This window comes from Arvicanthis niloticus, chromosome 9 (genome assembly GCF_011762505.2).
Source record: "Arvicanthis niloticus isolate mArvNil1 chromosome 9, mArvNil1.pat.X, whole genome shotgun sequence".
Classification (NCBI taxonomy): Eukaryota; Metazoa; Chordata; class Mammalia; order Rodentia; family Muridae; genus Arvicanthis; species Arvicanthis niloticus.
Genome location: NC_047666.1, coordinates 73,975,670 through 73,994,990, shown reverse-complemented (window position 1 = coordinate 73,994,990; position 19,321 = coordinate 73,975,670). Strand labels below are relative to the sequence as shown.

General features: G+C 43.1%; 1 protein-coding gene across 1 annotated transcript in view; it reads left to right on the top strand.

Moving 5' to 3' along the window:
- Rerg (RAS like estrogen regulated growth inhibitor) overlaps window positions 1-19,094 on the top strand; it is a 100,904-nt gene extending 81,810 nt beyond the window's left edge. Inside the window, exons 3-5 of the mRNA XM_034512533.2 lie at window positions 5,965-6,021; window positions 15,619-15,692; window positions 17,382-19,094. Of these exons, the coding sequence (XP_034368424.1) occupies window positions 5,965-6,021; window positions 15,619-15,692; window positions 17,382-17,789 (539 nt within the window). The 3' untranslated portion in view covers window positions 17,790-19,094. The remainder of the gene's footprint in view (window positions 1-5,964; window positions 6,022-15,618; window positions 15,693-17,381) is intronic.
- Window positions 19,095-19,321: the final 227 nt, after the last annotated feature.

The following is a 19,321-nucleotide window of genomic DNA, read 5'->3' as shown; positions in this document are numbered from 1 at the left end:
TAAAAGCCATTACACAGCGATGTGATACTATGTAGTCTTAGAACTTTAAATGTTTTCCTAAAGGTCTTGCTGGTTATAGCATGAAAACAAGGGTTCATTTGTTCACAATCAAACCTTTCTCAATTATGTGAGTTAGGAAGTGTAAGCACCATCTTAGAACCTAAATTAGACTAAGGGTTTTCTTTTGGATATAAGTGAGACGCTGGCCACAACTTAGAGGGGGCACGTGGTGACCAGGTGGTAATCAGGAACAGCAATGATTATAAAAGCCTTGACCAGAGGGCCAACAAGACGATGGCTCAGGGCACAGAGCACTTCCTGCCAAACCTGAGGACCCAAGTTCTTCTCCAAGCCTACGTGGTGTAAAGTGGGAGGAACCTGACTACCACAAGCTGTACTCTGAACATCACATGTGCTGCGTGGTGCATACATATGTACACACACACACATTTACAAATAAATAAAATAAATAAATAAATAAATAAATAAATGTGAAATTATTTAAAACTTTGACCTGGTGGCACACACACACACACACACACACACACACACACACACATGAGAATGAATGAATGAATGAGTAAATAAATACATGTGAAAATATTTAAATGTTGACCTGGGTATTTTCGACACTTGCGTGCATATTTTATTTCCGACACTTGCATGTGGGTTCTTTGGTCCCATCAGTGTGTGTTTTCTCTGCTACTCTGTAATAAATGCTTATTGTCCCATGCTACTAATCAGAGTCAGTTTGTTGCATAACCTTGACTGTGGACCTGGAGCCCTGCAGGGATGAGTAATTACCACTCCTATTACTTGCCAGCATCCTATCTGTGTCACTACAGCACAGACCTTGCCCATCAGGTCACTCCAGGAGCTTACTTAACAGGAGCCTAAAAGGTGGCATCAGGAGGTTCTGTCTGTGTCGCTGTTGGGTTGAACTCTTTACTTGTAGATATCAATGTCAGTCTGTGTTTGGCCGAAACAGCTTATGTCTTTCTAAAACAGATCTCTCACACAGAACACCTGAAACTGTAAAAGCCTTTGTAAGAGACTTTTGTGGGAAGCAGAGGTTGCTGATGTCACATTGTGCTTTGAAAAACAAACAAACTCACAACTCTGCCCAAGATTGCTGGGATGGAAAAAGCAAGAGAATTAGGCCGGTTTTTATAGTGACTTTCTTGGGGTAGGCAATGCTGGGATCTATGGGGCTTTGCGTATTCTAGGAAAGTACTGTACCACTGTGTGACACCCCCAACTCTTACCACAAACATTTAAAAGAGACATTTAAAAGGTATTTTCAATGTTTATTGTGTGTGTGCACATTTGTGTGTCAGTGCACACTGTCATAGCACACACGTGGAGGTCAGAGGACAATTGGAGGTCTCTCTCTCTCTCTCTCTCTCTCTCTCTCTCTCTCTCTTTCTCTCTCCTTCCACTTTGTGTGTGGGTTCTAGGGCTCTAACACAGATCAGCAGGCTTGAACAGCAAACGCCTTTACACACTGAGCCGCCTCTCTAGCCTCAAACTGTACATTTTAACAAACTATAAATTTTGATGTGACAACAGAAAAGACCTGCTGTGCTTCCCTCAAGCTCCTGGGTCCTCTGATGTGCTATAGCCTCATCACTGTTCAAGGGAAGGTTTATATAAGACAGCACGGTACTATCAGGACTTCTGTCGGGCTGGTTTTTCTGCAGTGTCTTTCAATACTCGGTTGTTCTTTCTCTGCTAAGAGCGAGTCATCATTACTGTCATTACTGAGTCCTGTCTTTCATCTGTCTACTAATTATCATCTTGTCTACCAGGAGCTCACGCTCTCACGGAATACGCATTCCTAAAGAAATGGCCAAGCAACATCACAACGACAATAGTAGCAGTAATAAGAATAGCTGTAGAAGACGCCAGTTGTTCTGTTCCTCTTAGTATTAGTGGGCGCTTGTGGTAGCTAAGCAGTTGTGGCTCTCTCATGAGCAGCAGTGCATGATGGGACAATGGGAAGAAACTGACTCATTTCCAACTGTGTTCGCCATTGCTCCTTTTGCCCCAGCCGCACTGGCCTGGTTCATGCTCTTGGATCACGCTGGCCACCCACACTTTCCTGTCTCGGGGCCTTTGCATTCGCTCTTCTTTCTGCCCCGAACATTATCCCCTCAAACATCGCCCCTTACACACTTTGGATATTGCTTATCAGAAAGGATTCACGGGGATAGAGAGATGGACTCATTGGTTAAGAGCATCTGCCGCTCTTGCACAGGACCCGGGTTTGATTCCCAGCACCCATATCGGGTGGCTCACAGCTGCCTGTCACTCCAGTTCCAGGAATCCAGTGCTGTCTTCTGGTCTTTTGAGAAGCTGTATGCATGTGGCACACACACGTGCACAAACGCACACAAACATCTTTTTAAAAATCGAAATACCCTTGCCATTCGCTTAGATACCATCCCCCACCCCTCAAGGGCAGATCCTCCCTAGCGTACTGTGAGCGTCCTGTCCCAGAGCACGTGTCCTCTTTGGCATACTACACAAACTACACACTTCGGTTGTCGTTTAAATCGACCCAGTTTCTCCCTAGAGGATAAGGTCATGAGGTCAGAAGTGGCGGTTTGAATTGTGACCAGGACATTTCCAGACAGAGGAGAGGCCAGCACGGAGCAGACACTGAATAAGGATTAGCTCAAGAAATGGAGATTTAGGACAAAGATGTTATATGTGATAGGCTGCATTGAACAGAGGCCTCCCAACAAGGAGAAAGGAACAATGTTAACTGATAAAGCAGGAAATGAAAGCTGCAGAGTGGGAGCCGAGATGGGGTCGTCTATATCATACATAAAAATCATATTCTGTAATAAAATTTGTAAAAAAAAAAAAAAAATGTATACGGGTCACCCTTGACATGTGGTATCACTGAAGCATCGCTGAAACTTGGATACAGTTTAAAGGATAATAAAACATTTACCGGACAATACAGCGCAGGTGTAGTATTGTTTTCATTCTCTATGCTAATCAAATGCAATTATTATCAGAATATAAATCTAAAAATACATCAACTTCTCTTCCCCAAAAACAACTTATAAGAAAAAAAAATCTTGAAAGCACATCTCTAAAGAATGCGTAGCTAACGTTGCTGTTTCCGTGTGCTTGACATGTATTGGCATAGATTAATATTTTTAAATGCTTGCTTCTATTGTTAGAAATAGTCACTCGTGTGCAGCTGTGTGAAAGGATATTGGCACTGTTTAAATTGATCACATGGGTTCAGCACGGGCGTGCTGCCTACCTGAGGGAGGTTATTCTGTATAGTTGAGAGTGAGAATCCAGCCAGTATCCCAGGAGTCAGCAGGAACGGTTTACTACCGTTACTAACAAACACGATGTCTCAGAGGTAGACAAAAGCTGTCCTTTATTGTTGTCCTTGTCTGATACCTGTGTATGTGTGCGGACGCGTGCACTTATGGACATCAGAGGACGGCTTTCAAAGATGTTTCTTTCCTTCTACCATGGGTTCCAAGGGTTAGAATCACTATGGTCATGAGACTTGGGCCACAAGCTATTTTACCCACTGAGCCATCCTGCCAGCCTCAGGTATGTTTATATGGATACTGGAAGTTACTTTGGAGTTGATACATCCAAATTCCTCCTATATCCTATAAAATGGTCATAAGTTTGTCAAGAGGATGACAGGTCTTTGCTACAAGAAAAGTGACCACATGGAGAAGCAGGTGTGCCATGAAGGATGGTCCTAGTGACCATAGTTGAAGAACAAAGTTATATAAAATTTGTGTATGCATATTCGAAACTTTCAAATAGTGAAAAGCACCAGCATTCTGAATGTCTTTTACAAATCTTCCTTATAGCTTCAAAATGTATTGCCAGACCCAGGCATCTTCAAAGGGTGCAATTATGTTCAGTTATATTTGATTTTTTTTGAAAGGCACTGGAGTGTCTAATATAGTTCAGAAATATTTTTGAGAAATGATTAAATTTTAAATGGTCTTGGAATTGAGAAACACCAGTTAAACGTTTTAAGCGTCTCATTTGAATAAGTCATTCCTTGCAGATAACACGTGTTATAGATTGGCTTTTAGAGTTAAAATATGCATTCTAACTAAAGATGGAGCCTTTTAAGCACCCTGGCCAGTTCTGGGACTCATAGTGTCTCACTATGTGGCCCTGGCTGTCCCAGAACTCACAGAGATCCACCTGCCTCTGTCTCCCAAGTGCTGAGATTAAAGACATGCACCACCATGCAGGGCTCACATGGATTTTTTTTTTTTTAAGGGAAAGGTACCTAATTATTTTATACATACAAAAAAATCAACTTAAAAATAATTATTATTATTCTCAAGAGAATTCAGAGTGACAGATGAAGGGATCAGTTGAAACTACAAGCACACACTTCCTGTAGGAAGATGGCAGGGTCGGTGGCTATGCTACGGCAAGCTCTCAGTATACACTGGCTCAAATTAAGTCTCACACTCTGAAATTAAGAAAGAATATCGTTATTTTCTCTCGTTAGTCACCTGCAGTGAAGCCACTTATGGCTGTGGTTTGTGTGACAAAGTCCACATTGCAGTGTGTGCCACAACAGCCCACAGGATGAACTAGGAGAGAGGCATGCATCCCTGCTGATCCCAAGAGTGACAACAGACACAGTGACCATAGCCTTCAACTAGTTAGCTTTGTGTCATCAAGGAGTGTCTGTGAGCAACTTGTTCAAGGTGTTTCTGTAAAAATAAAGATATCATTGATATTTCAAATTAATAAGACACCATGTCTGAGGGAAGTTCAGTAGAGTCTCAGAGAACCCATCAATGGTCTTCGGAGAGTCCCTGAGTTTCATGCAATTATTTGACAAACAGTATAGATGTGCTTTTTATTTTCAGGGAAAGGTCCCAATATTCTTTGTCTGTTTTTAGTGTCTGGGACAGTCTCCACGAAAAACGTTCTCAAGTTTGACAACCACTCTCAGGAACTGCAAAAGAGTCGATGAGACCACATCAAAGAGTGGTCTCAACTTTCAGGACAATAAAGTCCATTTGTTTAAGCATGTTTTGTTTTTGTTTTAAGACAGGGACTATTTGTTTAGCTCAGGTTAGCCTGGAAGTTCCTGTGTATTCCAAGGCATCCTCAAACACCCTCTCTTCCTGCCTCAGCCTCCCCATGCTGGGATTACAGTCCTGGGACATCATGGATGACAACTGCTTCTCTTTTTTTTAACCCCATATTCCCAGCTACAGATGATCCAGTTTGCCTATGACTTAAAATAAGTGCAGATCGATGGAGAGATTATTATAGGTCTTTCTTTGAGACAGGCTGTGTTACTGAACAAACCTGGAACAGCAGCCAGCAAACCCCGGTGTTCCTCCTGTCTCAGGGTCTCACTCTCATCCCAGCATGCCTGGGGATACAGACATGCATGACCACACCACCTCTTTTTACGTGGGTGCTGGGATCAGAACTCAGGACCTCAAACCTAATGCAGCAAGTGCTTAAATCAGAGCCATCTTTGCAGCCCCCACCATCACTTTCAGATGAGCTTTTAGAATTCCTATCTCTCGGGTCTGGATAACTACATTTCTGTAACATTGTTAGCTTGTATCTTTTCATCCCCTCACTGGTGGTCTCTTTTCTCTTAACCTGCTTTTGTCAATCCCTACTAATACTCAAACTCAAGAGACCTGTGATGTGGCTCTGAATTAAAGGCTTTGTTGGGGTTTCTGAGTGAGTAATTTCACAACGTATTGTTTGAGCTTTAACCCTGTGATGAGAAGACTAAATCTAAGTTCATTTAAACACCACCCAAGTTTGAGGCCACCATGTGAATCAGAAGTATATCAAAATAATCACAGGTGAACTGGGCTTGTAGTCAAGGAAATACGGACTGTGTATGGTGAACATGTATGTCAGAGGACAAGAACTCCAGCCAGAGCTCACGTGTGACATGTTCTTTTTCTTCCACAGCGATCGTTGTGAGATTTCTGACCAAACGGTTCATCTGGGAATACGATCCGACTCTCGGTAGGTCACGCGTTATATATCCTTGCCTCCCCCTCTTCCAATATGCTCGAGATCCTCAAAAGAGGACCCTGGATGAGCCCCTTTCTGCTGTTTTGGAAGCATAATGTGTGTGTGGTAAAGCATAAAGCCCTCCTAGAGGCCATCAGTCTGCTGCATCCCAGGCCTTGAGCCCTGCAGGACTCAGTGCAGAAATGAAGAAGTTACATCCATCCCAGAGAAGATGCAGATGGGTCAACAGGATGCTCCTTCTCCCATTCAGCACACAGCTTCATCCTTCTGGGGAAAAGGCTAACACAGGCAGCATTTGGGGCGGGCTGAAAAGGTATGCTGAGGAGAACATCACCTTAAGCTCAAATGTCTGTGCACGGATGCAAGGCAAACGTAAACAGAAACCTTGCCACGCCGCTTTAGTTTCTAAAGATTGGACCAAGCGGTGTTTGTGGGTAAAGAAGGCAGAAATAGTGTTTATGCATAAATGTGGAGAAAGACTATTCTTAGGCCCTTGTGTTCTAATATTTTTCAATTTTTTGAGTGTGTGTATGTATGTATGTATGTCTGTATGTATGTATGTCTGTATGTATGTATGTATGTGTGTGTGTAGGTCAGAGGACCACTGACCGGAGTCAGTTCTCTCCTTCACCATTGCAGTCTCAGGGCTCAAACTCAGTTCCCCAGGCTTGGCAGAAAGCCCCTTTTGCCCACTGAGCTATCTTGGCAGCCCCACTGTTTTGACTGTATGCTTCTTAGTGCACATGCACTGTACACACTATTGAGTTCCACGTAGGCAATTTCCTGCAAATGTATTATGCAGGGGACTGCACGTTCTGCTGAAAAGGAAGCTGGCCTCTTGCGCTTTGAGTATTTCCGCCATCCATTCGGCCCATGCTTGTTTATGAACTTCCTTCCCTGCATTTGCCACGTGCTTCAGGTGCTAAAGATGAAGCAGTTTTCCGACTCTGATCTGGGGGTGAGGAGTGTGGTCTTACTTACGCACATAGGGGTCAAAAGTTGGGTGTCTTTTTCTGTTTCCACCCTATTTTTGAAGACAGGACTTCTCACTGAAACCTGAAGTTTACCATTTCTGCTAGAATGGCTGGCCCACCCCCGGGGTTCCTATCTCTGGTTCCCCACCCCCATCCCTCAACCTTATGCCTGGGTTTTTAATATGAGTTCTAGGAATACAATCCCAGGCCTACACTTCACCCACTGAGTCATCACCCCACATCAAGACTCTGATTTTTTGACCTCACAGTCTAGAAAAGAGTCGGAGAATAAATGACCACAGCGAGCCACTGACAGGTGCTGACAGGAAGCGAGTGAGGAAGGGAGAGAGGGCTGTGTTGGCTGATTCTTCTACTTCTCCACTTTACAGTCTATCTGCAATTTCCTTATTTCAGTGGGGGGGGGGCGGTGAGGTCTCAGTACTTGTTGGTGAATCATCCATCAGATTTCCTGTCATTAGTTACACTGCTCCAACATTCTCATGGGACTTCTGAGGCCATCTTCAGATACCAAGTAGTTTTTAGTTAGATGCAGTTTAAATGTCCAGTGACATTCTCCTTTGTTTCCATAATTACTTATTTCTCTTTATTTTCATCATGTGTGCTACATCTGTGGCGCTGTGCTGCCTGGGGACATTTCACACAGGTATATGAAGTCCATTGAACAGTCTCCCCCAGACTCCCTCTGCCCAGTTTTTTCTTATAATCACCCCTGACTCCTATTAATTCCCTCCATTCCTCTGGACAGCTCTGCCTCTACTCTCACGCCGTTATACACTTACATGATTTTAATTCTCTCTATAAAGACCAGTGAACCACAAAAGAGGAAAAAAAACCATATGAGATCTGTCTCTGAAGAGGCTTTAATTTTTGCTGATTACAGTCATCTGTCGTTACATCTGTTTTCCTGCAAATGTGGTGTCTCTGCTCTTGTGGAAGAGTGATAAAGCTCCTGTGTGTATACAGTTCCTTCATCTGCACCTGCATTGCTGGACACCCAGCATGCTTCCATAACTCAGTCATCGTGGAGAGCAGTGCACCCCTCCAGCTTCCGTATTGTGATGGATGGGAGTAGGCATCTTCCGCCTTCGCTCTCTGACAACAGTGTGTTGGCTGCTCTCTGTGGCGCATTTCTCTAGGTCGATTTCAGAGTCTGTGATAGCGTGGCATGACTGATTGGAACTGGCTGAGATCATAAATTATTTTTGAAGGCTCAAATCTTTATTATATTCAGTCTTTTAAACAGGAGTCTGACATACCTCCACGTTAGCAAACCCTCTTCTTCTGCCTTTGCTTTTTAAAAGACTATTGCAAGTGACTTGGTTAGTAAATACATAGTTGTAATTTTCCAGATGTGTATCTAGATAGAAACATCACCAGATACTTCTGTGAAAATTCAGGAAAAAAAATAAAAAGTTATATGCCAAGATATTAACAGTAGCTACTGAATGAGACGAGAATACAAGGTGATATTTTCTGATTTTGCTTATCTAAATATATTCTTTTCTAACACAAACAGGAAAAGAAACTAAAAAAGTCCCACATTCATAATACCATATTTCCCTGGCATAAGTATAAAAGGAAGAATTAAATTTAATTTCAAATTTCTAAAATTATTTTATAAGCATGCATTACAGAATAACTTGGTCATTAGGAAAATACAGAAAGTACATTTTGATGAATAACTCATTTTGATCGATAACTTTCTTCCCAGTATATTCTCTGATAATACATAAGGACTAAGGAGAAGAGAAACAATTATTTCTTGAGAGAAGATACTTTTAAATATTTTGTTCATCAAATTTCTTTCAGCATACTTACAGGTCTAGTGGTACTCTGAGTTTGAGGTCACTTAGCTGGATGTAAAGATGAACCTTGCTTACGAAGGAGCAATTATCTATTGTCTTCCCCAACTATGCAAATGCTCCCTCTCGTATTTTTCTCATTTGCATATGTTTTATAGTGATGATCTGATACTTTCCATGATTCATAGGAATCTGGTTAAAAACTACTTAATTTCTCCATTCTATCTACATATCACAACAAAAGATAAAGCTTACAAAAAAAATGTCATGACATTTTTAACTCTCTCTGGATGTGTTCTAATAACTGATGTTACTATTTTTAATTAGTCTTTGGTGAGCCCTTTTTCTTCTGTCTTATTCATATAGAATAGCAACCGCTATAAATAGAAATGAGTCTGAATGGCTATCTGAAGTGCAAGCATCCTTGCCTAGGAAGCAGGGCACTGCACACAGTGACCTTGCACTGCGCCTATCAGAGAGGACCTGGCTGCTAAGCAACCAGAGCCTTCCTCCACCTTCAGGAGAAACAGGTGCATGACTCATTGGCAGGTGATGCTGTCATTAGCTCGCTCGCACACTGGATCTGTGTGGGCGTGAACACTGAAAACCTGTTAATTTTCCAGCACACAGGAAACCTCAATTCATAGGATTCAAGAGAAATTAGCATTTCTTGGGCTTAAGTTCCTACTCCCATAGGAAAAGACTGGGTTTGGTTTTCTATTGCTGCATTAAACACCGTAACCAAAAGCAACTTGGTGAGGAAAGAGTTTAGTTGGCTTACGTGTCCCAATTACGACCATCCTGAGGGAAGCCATAGCAGGACATCAAGATGAAACCTGAAACAGAAACCTTCCTCGGTGGCTTGCTCAGCTGTCTTTCTAATACAGCTCAGACCACCCAGGGATAATACCATCCAGGGGGCGGAGTCTTCCTACACCAATTGGCAATCCAGAAAATGCCTCATGGACATGTTCATAAGCCAGTCTGATGGAAACAGTTCCTAAACTACGATTTCTTTCCAGGGGCAGCTGGGTTTGCGTCTAGTTTACCAAAGCCAACCAGCATACTGTTACAGTGGCCAGTGAGTCCAGGCTTCTAAATTTCCTGCCCAGTGTTTGTCTTATCTGTTTTTGTTGCTGGTGTCCATGTTGATCGAAAGGATCTACCATGATGATTCTGATTAAAGGTGCAAGCAAGGGGCAGAGGATAAGCTAGGGGAACTGTACCCATTTCACAAAGAGGGAATTTTTTTTTTAAATTCAAGTATTTTGAAAGATGAAGTCTCAGAAAATACCACAATTGTTTATATGGAATGATTTTCGTTTTCCTGAAATTCTTCTCATCTCACCAGTGGATTCTTTGCCAGAGTTCAGCCCTGGTTTATTAGTAATACGGAAAATTACCCCTGAAGCTCATCAGGTTTGGGCTGTGGTCCATTTAATCAGGAAGCAGCAGCCGTGATAGCTGGAGGTAGATTCTGGCTGTGGACTAAACAGAATCCGTAGATGTCCAGTCCCAATCAAGAGTTGAATACCTGCCTTCTTGAGTCATGTTACCCTCCAAGAATGTTTTCAGACACAAGAATACAGAGTAAAGGCTTACAGCACACAACTGTGTGTGTGCCTGTGTGTGACCCTGCTGACGTGTACAGGTTGGAGGTGGAGAGAGGAAGAGAGGGAAAGAGCACTTCTTAGTGTCAAGCACTACTGTCCTGGGACAAAGGTGTTATTGCACATTGTGTTTGGCTGACAAGTTGCTGTCCTTATACGCACGCAGTAAAGCTGAGCTAGGAGTAAGGGAATGAGCCAGGAGACATAACAGACCCATGGGTTTGCTGATTCTGTGCTTGATTCATCTTGCCTGCCTTGGAGCTTCTTCTGCTTGGAAAGGCTAGAGCAGAGAGACAAGATCTCTCAACTGGGTGTTGAAGCAAAAGTGCTCAGCCACACCTTAGAGCTACTTAGTAACAACACAGCAGGAAAATGGGAGGCAGTCATGCGTTGAACAGGGCCAGAGAAATGACTCTTCATCTAAGACGACATAACTGGTTTGCAGCAACAGAACTCAGCTCAGAGTGAATTCCACTCCAACATAAAGCCATCTGCTAACTGCTGCTGTTATAGCACTGGCCACATGACCGTACTGATGTGTTGAAATGTGCAAAGAAGCTAACTCAGTCCAAGGATTAGCCACATACAAACAGCTCTGAGTGTTCAACCTTGCCAGAGTGTACAAAATGCATGCCTATTTACAGAAATGTCACGGAATGCGTGCTTTTCAAAGATTTGTTTTCATTAGTAGTGGTTATGGGTTAGGGATAGTGGAATGTGCTCATGGGTGCAGGTGTCTGAGGCTGGAGGCATCTGGTTGACCTGGAGAAGAGGTTGTCAGTTGCCGGAAGTAAGGGTTCAGTGCCAAATGGGTCCTCTGGAAGAGCAATATCCATTCCCAACCACTGGGCCACCTCCTCTCCAGAACCCTGAATGCATGCTTTAAAGTCATTTTCCTTCATCCACAGGAATCTAAAAGATAATTCTGATATACCTAATTCAATTATGAAACTCATGCTTGTTTATAGAATAGACCTTTTTGAGTGCATCTGGCCATAGATCTAATCAAATATACCCACAGTGCTTCAAAGAAAGGACTGAGGCCACCACTCCTGTTAGTACAGAGAAAGTAGAGAATATGTACACAACCCAGACACATGTGAATCCCTTTGATTTTTTTTTTCTTCTGAGACAAGGTCTCTGAATATCCCCAGCTCTCCTGCTACTCATTATGTTGACCAGGCTGGTCTCACCACGCCCAGCTTTGCTTTGAATGTTAAAATAAAACGTAGAATGTATGTGTTTTGTTAGAATCAGCTCACACAAGCTCACCGGTTTACAGCCAGCATTTTACCGCTTGAGGGAATATTTTCATTGTCTTGCATGTAGAGAAAATGAATTCATAAATGACAGAAAGACACATGAACAAAATATGCTGAGAATAGTGTGAGAACAGTATTCATCTTGGGAGGAAATCAGTCCAGCACCCGCTGCTCTGTCTGTAGCAGACGTTTCCTCATTTCCTGCATTTGATCCCTTTCATTTCATTAACAAACAGCCAAAGATTCACAGAACTTCATGCAAGTTTCATTCTGTTTTGTACCCCAGCCCCCCCATGGCGGCCCTTTGCAGCTGAGACCCATAACCCATTTGTCACAGGAGCCACGGAGAACAATATCCTTTCCTCTGGGACAAATTTTAGTGCAAAGAGATGGATGAGAGCCGGGGCTTCTGTTTTCCATGCTGCAGGGTGGATGCCAGTCATTTTTAAAGGGGAAGTCAATACAAAAGGCACAGAACAGCCTAGGGGGAAGAACCCAGAAGGGTGTGGATGCCTAGTATGTGTGCAGCCAGCTGGGCTTCTCCTCAGGCCCAAAGACTCAAGAAGAAGCAAGGGAATTATTGTGGACACACTTGGAAACAGTAGCTGCTGTAAATGGCATTTCAGAGCATCCGGTCCCAGAAAGCCATACCCTGTCGCTTAGCATAGAGGAAAGTGTGGTACTGAATGTTCCTCAGATAAGAATCCTCCTGTATGGATCCTGAGTTCCAGCAGAGGGACAAGGTGCAAAAAAACATTTATTCACTTACGGTGAATGTAGTCTTACTTTAAAATGACAACTTTTCAGAAGAGGTGTGAGCTGTACAGGCTCCTGGGGTGAATGTTCGCAGGACTAATGTCACCTGGATGGTGACATTGCAAGCTTCCTTTCTGGCTTTTGTACCTTGGATAGACAATTGTTCACAGAAAGAAAGTAGGACAGTGGTCTCCAATGACTGCAAAGTACTGGAAGGAAGGAAGGAAGGAAGGAAGGAAGGAAGGAAGGAAGGAAGGAAGGAAGGAAGGAGATAGGCCGATTGGTCATTTGTTGGGATGGTTGGTCAGTCAGTCTGGAAGATAGGGAGGTGCTGAAGAAAGAACAAATATAAGTGCTGGTTTCTAGTCTGGTCCCCAAGAGAGACAACTTCAGTCTTGTTTGATTAGATGCTTGGGTGATTGGTACTCAGAAACACCCAGTTAGTAATTGTGTTAGATGGCCTGCTGTCTGTCCAGGCCCCTCAATGGAAAACATTTGAGTCTACAATTTTCTTCATCTTCTGTTTGCTCCTTGTTGCTTTTGTGTCACCTGCTAGCAGGGTTGGCACACGACCTGCATCTCGATGCCTGTCTGCCAGTTCTCTCCTTGAATCATTTCTTGTTTGTTCTGGTTTCCTACTCTTAGAATTGAGTATTAGTTCACAGTTTCTTGTTGTCCCCTCCCTTTTGTTACTGAAATGTTTGTTAGTTAATCTCACCTTGAGGTTTGTCTCAAACCTCACCCTGGAAGGACACAGGAGAATCATCTAGAATTGCAATGCTGGACTGCTTCTAATACAGGTGTGTAGCATGTAGTTTTAAGAAATGAATCGTGCTAAATCTGGCTAATCACTGGCCTCAGCGGTCTCACCCACCCCGTGGCCAGCCCAAAGCAGCCATCTTGCACTGATTCCCGTGGCCAGCCTACTGCCAAGCCGCTCTGGTCAAAAACCCACTGCCAAGTTAGCTCTCTCAGTCTCCGCTTGGTAGGCTGACCCAACCAGTCTTTCCTGAAATGCCTGGAGCTGTCATTCAGCTCCCCTTAGTCCCTTGAAATGATAACAGTAGAGACATATTATACCAGCCAGATTTATAACAAAGAACACACAACTCAATAATATAATTACAAGATGTATGCTTAGATTAGACAAATATACGACTTTACTACTCTGTTGCCCAGCTATGAAATCCCTACCTACTTGCAGCTCCTCCAGCCCACGTGGTTCAGGTTCATCTTCTTCTCCCTCCATCTTTTTCTTTCTCCGTCTTCTGTCTCCCCCGACCCTTTCTGTTCTTCCCAGAAGATCCCGCCTCCATATTTTTTCCCAGTGATTGGCTTCCTATATCAGACAATCAAATAACTAGGGGAAATTCCCCTACACACGTGCATTGATTTGTTTGTGCCTCCAGTGTCCTGAACTCAGTATCTCTAATAAAGAAGCCCAACGTTAACTGAGCCATGTTCTTTCATGGGAGTGTGCTTTGTATTTCTCTTAATGCCCCCCCCTTTGTCATCAATGTCCCTAAAATTCACTGCAATGAGTACCTTCTTTTGGATATTTTTCTCTTTCAGTGATTCTTGTCCCCAGAAATTCTTAGATATCACAACCTCAGCTGTCTCTACACCCCTCCCTATAGGTTTTATTCTCTGGACTGAGGCTCATTTCAAAAAAAGAGTAAGATTTGTAGGTCTGTTATCTATATTTCGTATGAAAGTTTCAAACCATGCTTTCTTTCTTAATGAGCTATTGACACATTCTGAGGAAATCCTTCACGTGCCGGTCACCAGCTCAATTCGTCACTCTTAGCTCCTTTGTCTGTGTTGAAGCTTTCATGTATGCCCTGCTTCCAGCTGACACTGCTTTGATTTCCATTCCACTGACATGGTGAGAGCCATGTCATGACTGCTCAGACATCTTATACCTACCATCTTCTTATCCCTTCAGGGTTTGGGGACCACTGCACTGTGGACCCAGCAACTGCAGCTGCTACAGGGCAACTGCTATTGTCTGCTTTGACCAGACACCGTGACGGAGGGATGTGCATTATCCCATCCCATGCATCTGCTCAAACCCTTTCTATTTTGGATTACCATTCTTCACCACCCACCAAACACAAGCTCCGCTACTTACTGTCTCAAAGTCCTCAGTGGTTTTATACCATGTGCTCAGCCTGTTATAGTCTTAGGTCTTGGTCAGGTTTGGGAGTTTTTGTTGTTGTTATTATTGTTGTTGTTGTTGTTATTATTGTTGTTGTAGTTTTTGTTTTGTGAGTTTAAGGAAAAAGAAGTCAGGAAAAGCCTGAGTGAAACAGGTAGCAGTAGGACACCAGCCAGTGAAGAATGACTTTTAATTAGAGGTGAGGTAACATCCAGAACGCAGCAGACACAGAGCATGGTCACTCCAAAGCGGACGCGGGGTTTCCTCGCATCATTGAGGGTTGGTTAGTTTGAACAAGGATAGGATGCTGACCGCCACACAGCTGTTACATAAGTGTGTCCTGCTCTGACTTGTCCTGTCAGACCCATCAGTGCCCTACTGGTGAGAGAGGAAAAGCCTTTGTTTTAAGCTCCTAGGCTTCTGCCTCAGGTCAGGAGGGAGAGAAAGAAGCTGGCCATGTTGAGAAGAAGCAATCCATCTTGGAAGTTCACCAGCTTTATCCATCTGTCTGACATGACATCTGTCTGAGTGCCAGCCCCTCCATCCTGCCCATCCTCCTCTGATGTCAAGGATCTTTGCACGGTTGAAGTGAGGAAGAGACACAAAAGGTTTTTATGTTAAAAGATTACTTTTAGAAATATCAAGGCAGAGATATATTTTGTATGGAAAATGCCTCTTTCGTCTTCTAATGTAGAGACCTCGTCTAATTTAAATGGAAAAAAGTACTAGGGGGCTGGCCTCACAGAACAAGATGCAACCGGAGGGAAGACTAGAGAGGATCAAGCAGCCTGCCAGCTCAAGGTCTGGCACTCAGAAAGCTCTGTAGAATGTGGTGCTGTTCCTTTGTGCGTCTGTCCTTCCATCTTCTCTTCCCTGGACAGCTCCCCAACCCACTGTAGCCCCAGGCCCCAGCATTGCTACGATGGCAGGAATCCTCTTCCTGTGCCTAATTTCTCACTTCAAGGATCAAATTAAATCTCACATGTGCCTTTCTCATTCTCTTAGAATCAACCTACCGACACCAGGCAACCATAGATGATGAAGTTGTTTCTATGGAGATCCTGGACACAGCTGGCCAGGTGAGTTGGAATTCATCCAAGTGTTTACTGCATCAAATAAAAAAGAGATATGTAAAACATGTGTAATGTTTTAAAAAATACATGACTTTTACATGATTAAAAACTCATATGTCCATTATCCAGCCACTTTAAATGTTAATGAATATGTAATTTGATCCTTGTGTAAGCCACCCTGTGCTTTAAGACATTACTGGAAATATTGCAGTAACAATGGTCACAGAGCATCTAGGGTAGGCTCTCTCCCTTTGTATTTAGGGAACTGGGGTGCCAGTGCCTTCATAGGTTTTTGTAACCAAACATGATTTTGAAATGCTCAGATGAATTTAAGTAAACACCTCTATTGAAAAGAATCATTAATATCCTCACGCACAAGGCGAGCCTCTGAGACAACCTTGGCCTGCATTCCAGTTCTCTGTGACCACCACACACAGGCTTGTCTGTGTGCTGCATGTCCCATTATGTGCAATTCCAGTTCTCTGTAACCACCACACACAGGCTTGTCTGTGTGCTGCATGTCCCATTATGTGCAGACATTCCCTGCAGTACTTGCCTGCAAATTTCCTTTGACATTAGTCAGATCATATCTTACAAAAACAGTTAAGTCTTAGTTCCCAAGTCTAGAGATGACCATGTGAGTGATGGTTAGATGGGCCGGGCATATCCACGATGCTATAACAATGACCTGTGGCCTTCAAAGGGACTTGAATTAAAGTGTTTAACCAAAGAAATGCTCTTGGAAGTAATTGCAACCCTTTCTTTGCCATCTCTCCCTCCTTATGCATGGGCCTTCATATGGCACTGAGCATGCCGAGAGGCAGAAGCCTCTAGAAGACAATTGAACCTGGGGACACAACACTTTATTCTCTCTCCTTCCCTCTCATCTCCTCCTCCTCCTCTTCCTCCTCTTCTTCCTCTTACTCCTTTTCTTCTTCCCCCTCCTCCTCTTCCTTTTTTCTCCTTCCTTCTTTTCTTCTTCCTCTTCTCTTTGTTCTTCTCCTCTATCCCTCACACTCCGTCTCTCTTCTCACACACAGTGTCTCATCATCTCACTATATAGCCCAGGCTAGCCTTAAACAGTACATCTTCTTACCTCTGCCTCACAAGTGCTAGGATCTCAGGTGCATGTCCCTCCAGACCCAGCCAGCAACACCATCAAACTGTGTTCGCCTCTCATGGAGGAGTAGTCACCCCTCTGACAGTCACTACAGGAGAAGTCTCATCATCACTAACTGATGTATAACACAGACTAGAACATTGGAATGGGGACCCAAGTCCTCAAGCTTTAATGGTAGATTTTATATAATTACTTTTTTTTTTCTATTCCTAGGCTTATCAATAGTCTATAAACTGAACAAGAAGGCTATTAAGACAAATGAGTTTGCTGTACTTGTCTTCTAAACTAATTAAGAAAATAAATTCATCCAGGATACCATCGATGCAGTTAAGGGATTAGTAGGCAGTAACAGTGTACACTTTGGGATTAGGCCCCAATCTCCTGATTGCGGGAGACCCTTGGCCCTGCCAAGATGTGCTGAAAAGCGAGAAGACCTTCCTGGTTCTTCTTTTGCCCCTCTAGCCACAGCCTAGATAGTCTACTTCTGATTCTGAGTCTGAGGAACGTTAGGGTTCTTCGTAGGTCCCGATCCACTAAACGCTGGGAAATTCTCAACCTCTTTTGTTTCCCCGCAGGAAGACACCATCCAGAGGGAAGGACACATGCGCTGGGGAGAAGGCTTCGTGCTGGTCTACGACATCACAGATCGAGGGAGCTTCGAAGAAGTCCTGCCGCTGAAGAACATCTTAGATGAAATCAAAAAGCCCAAAAACGTAACTCTCATCTTGGTCGGAAACAAAGCGGACTTGGACCACTCCAGACAAGTGAGTACGGAGGAAGGGGAGAAGCTGGCTACGGAGTTGGCGTGTGCGTTTTACGAATGTTCCGCCTGCACGGGAGAAGGGAACATCACGGAAGTATTTTACGAGCTCTGTCGAGAGGTGCGCCGCAGGAGGATGGTGCAGGGCAAGACAAGGCGCCGCAGCTCCACCACGCACGTCAAGCAAGCGATTAACAAGATGCTCACCAAAATCAGCAGTTAGAGGCTCTGCCAAGATGTGCTGGAAAGTGGGAAGGCCTTCCTGGCTCCGCCCCTCTAACCACAGCCAAGATATTCTTCTTATTCTGAGTTTGGGGAACGACAGGGTTTCTCGTGGGTCCCAATCCACTATATGCTGAGAAATTCCTGAGTGTTTTCTGCAGTTCCATGCTGCAGACAGTCTCTGCCTTCCCTGCTTGTGCGTAGGATCCATGCTAATGTAGTTTGAAGATGTAACCACCAACGACGCTGAAATGGCTGGGTTCATGGAAGCTAATTTTAGGCATCTCTGCCTTGCTTAAATAAGGTGAAGCCTTTTCAAAGGCGTTTTAACATTCTGAATCTTGTGGAAGACTACAAAGGTCACCATAAGGTTTTGTAATGTCTGCTGAGAACTTGAGGAGGGTAGCTGAGAGATTAGAATGGGGAACAGAATTCTAGTTCCCATTCGAAGTGAGGATTTTTTTTTTATTCGTTATTATTATCTTACTTAAATTATGCTGTTTTTCTTTAACACTTTATTTTTTTTAGTTTGAAATATTATCACTGACTTTGGTTTTGTGATGTAATGGCCCATTTCAATTCGAGTTGGTTCTCTCAATAATCTACTGCAGTCCTCACACACCTTGTTCTATTATTTTCTTAATAAGAAAAGAAACAAGACCCACAATTCACTCGGTGATAGATAGATAAATAAATAAATAAATAAATAAATAACCCACCAGGAATCTTTGTACCAAAGCTTGACTTCACTGCATGTTAGTAGGGGGACTGCAATTAGAGACACTTGGTTTGTATATTACTCTATTAGCACCGTAGCGGGAAGGTGACCCTCTAAATAAGAGAATTATGACACTTAGCTACTCCTCTTTGGAAACCAAGGCAGAATCCCATGTAGTCAGAAAGAGCCAGCCTCTGATTCAGTGAGTTGGCCACATGCCTTCTTAACCTTTTAAACTTTGAGTAAGATTAGTTCCCATGGGAGAAGTCAGAAAAATAATGGGTGAGTAAACTTCACTATACCCGAGCAAGCGTGTATAAAGTAGATGCTTGGCTGGCAAAAGGATTATGTAACTGTCAAGAGTTTATGATCCTTCTCTTCATTTCCTGCCCCGTGTACTGAGATTTGGGCACTTTATTTTAGAATAAAATATATATCTTTTACAATGTATGTATTTATATGTACACATATAAGTATGTATAAAATTTGTAAGCATTGACGGTTTTAACTCACCGATGTATTTGAACAATCTGGTGTAACTGACTTCGTTTTATGTGACTATAATAAAAAAATATATATAATTTTCAAGTTCTGCCGGAATTCTTTTGCGAATAGTGTGTGAGTTTAGGGGAGGTTTGGGAAGCAGTCGGATTTCAGAAGGAAAAGCTATGAACTTGATTTGAAAAGAAATCATCTCCTGCTAATAACAGTGGATGCTGCTTTTAGAATACTCAGGCCCTTTATTCCTTTTCTCGGCTAATTGTTTCAGTTATTCTAAGACAGTGGTGCTGTGATCACCATGTAGAGGTAAAACT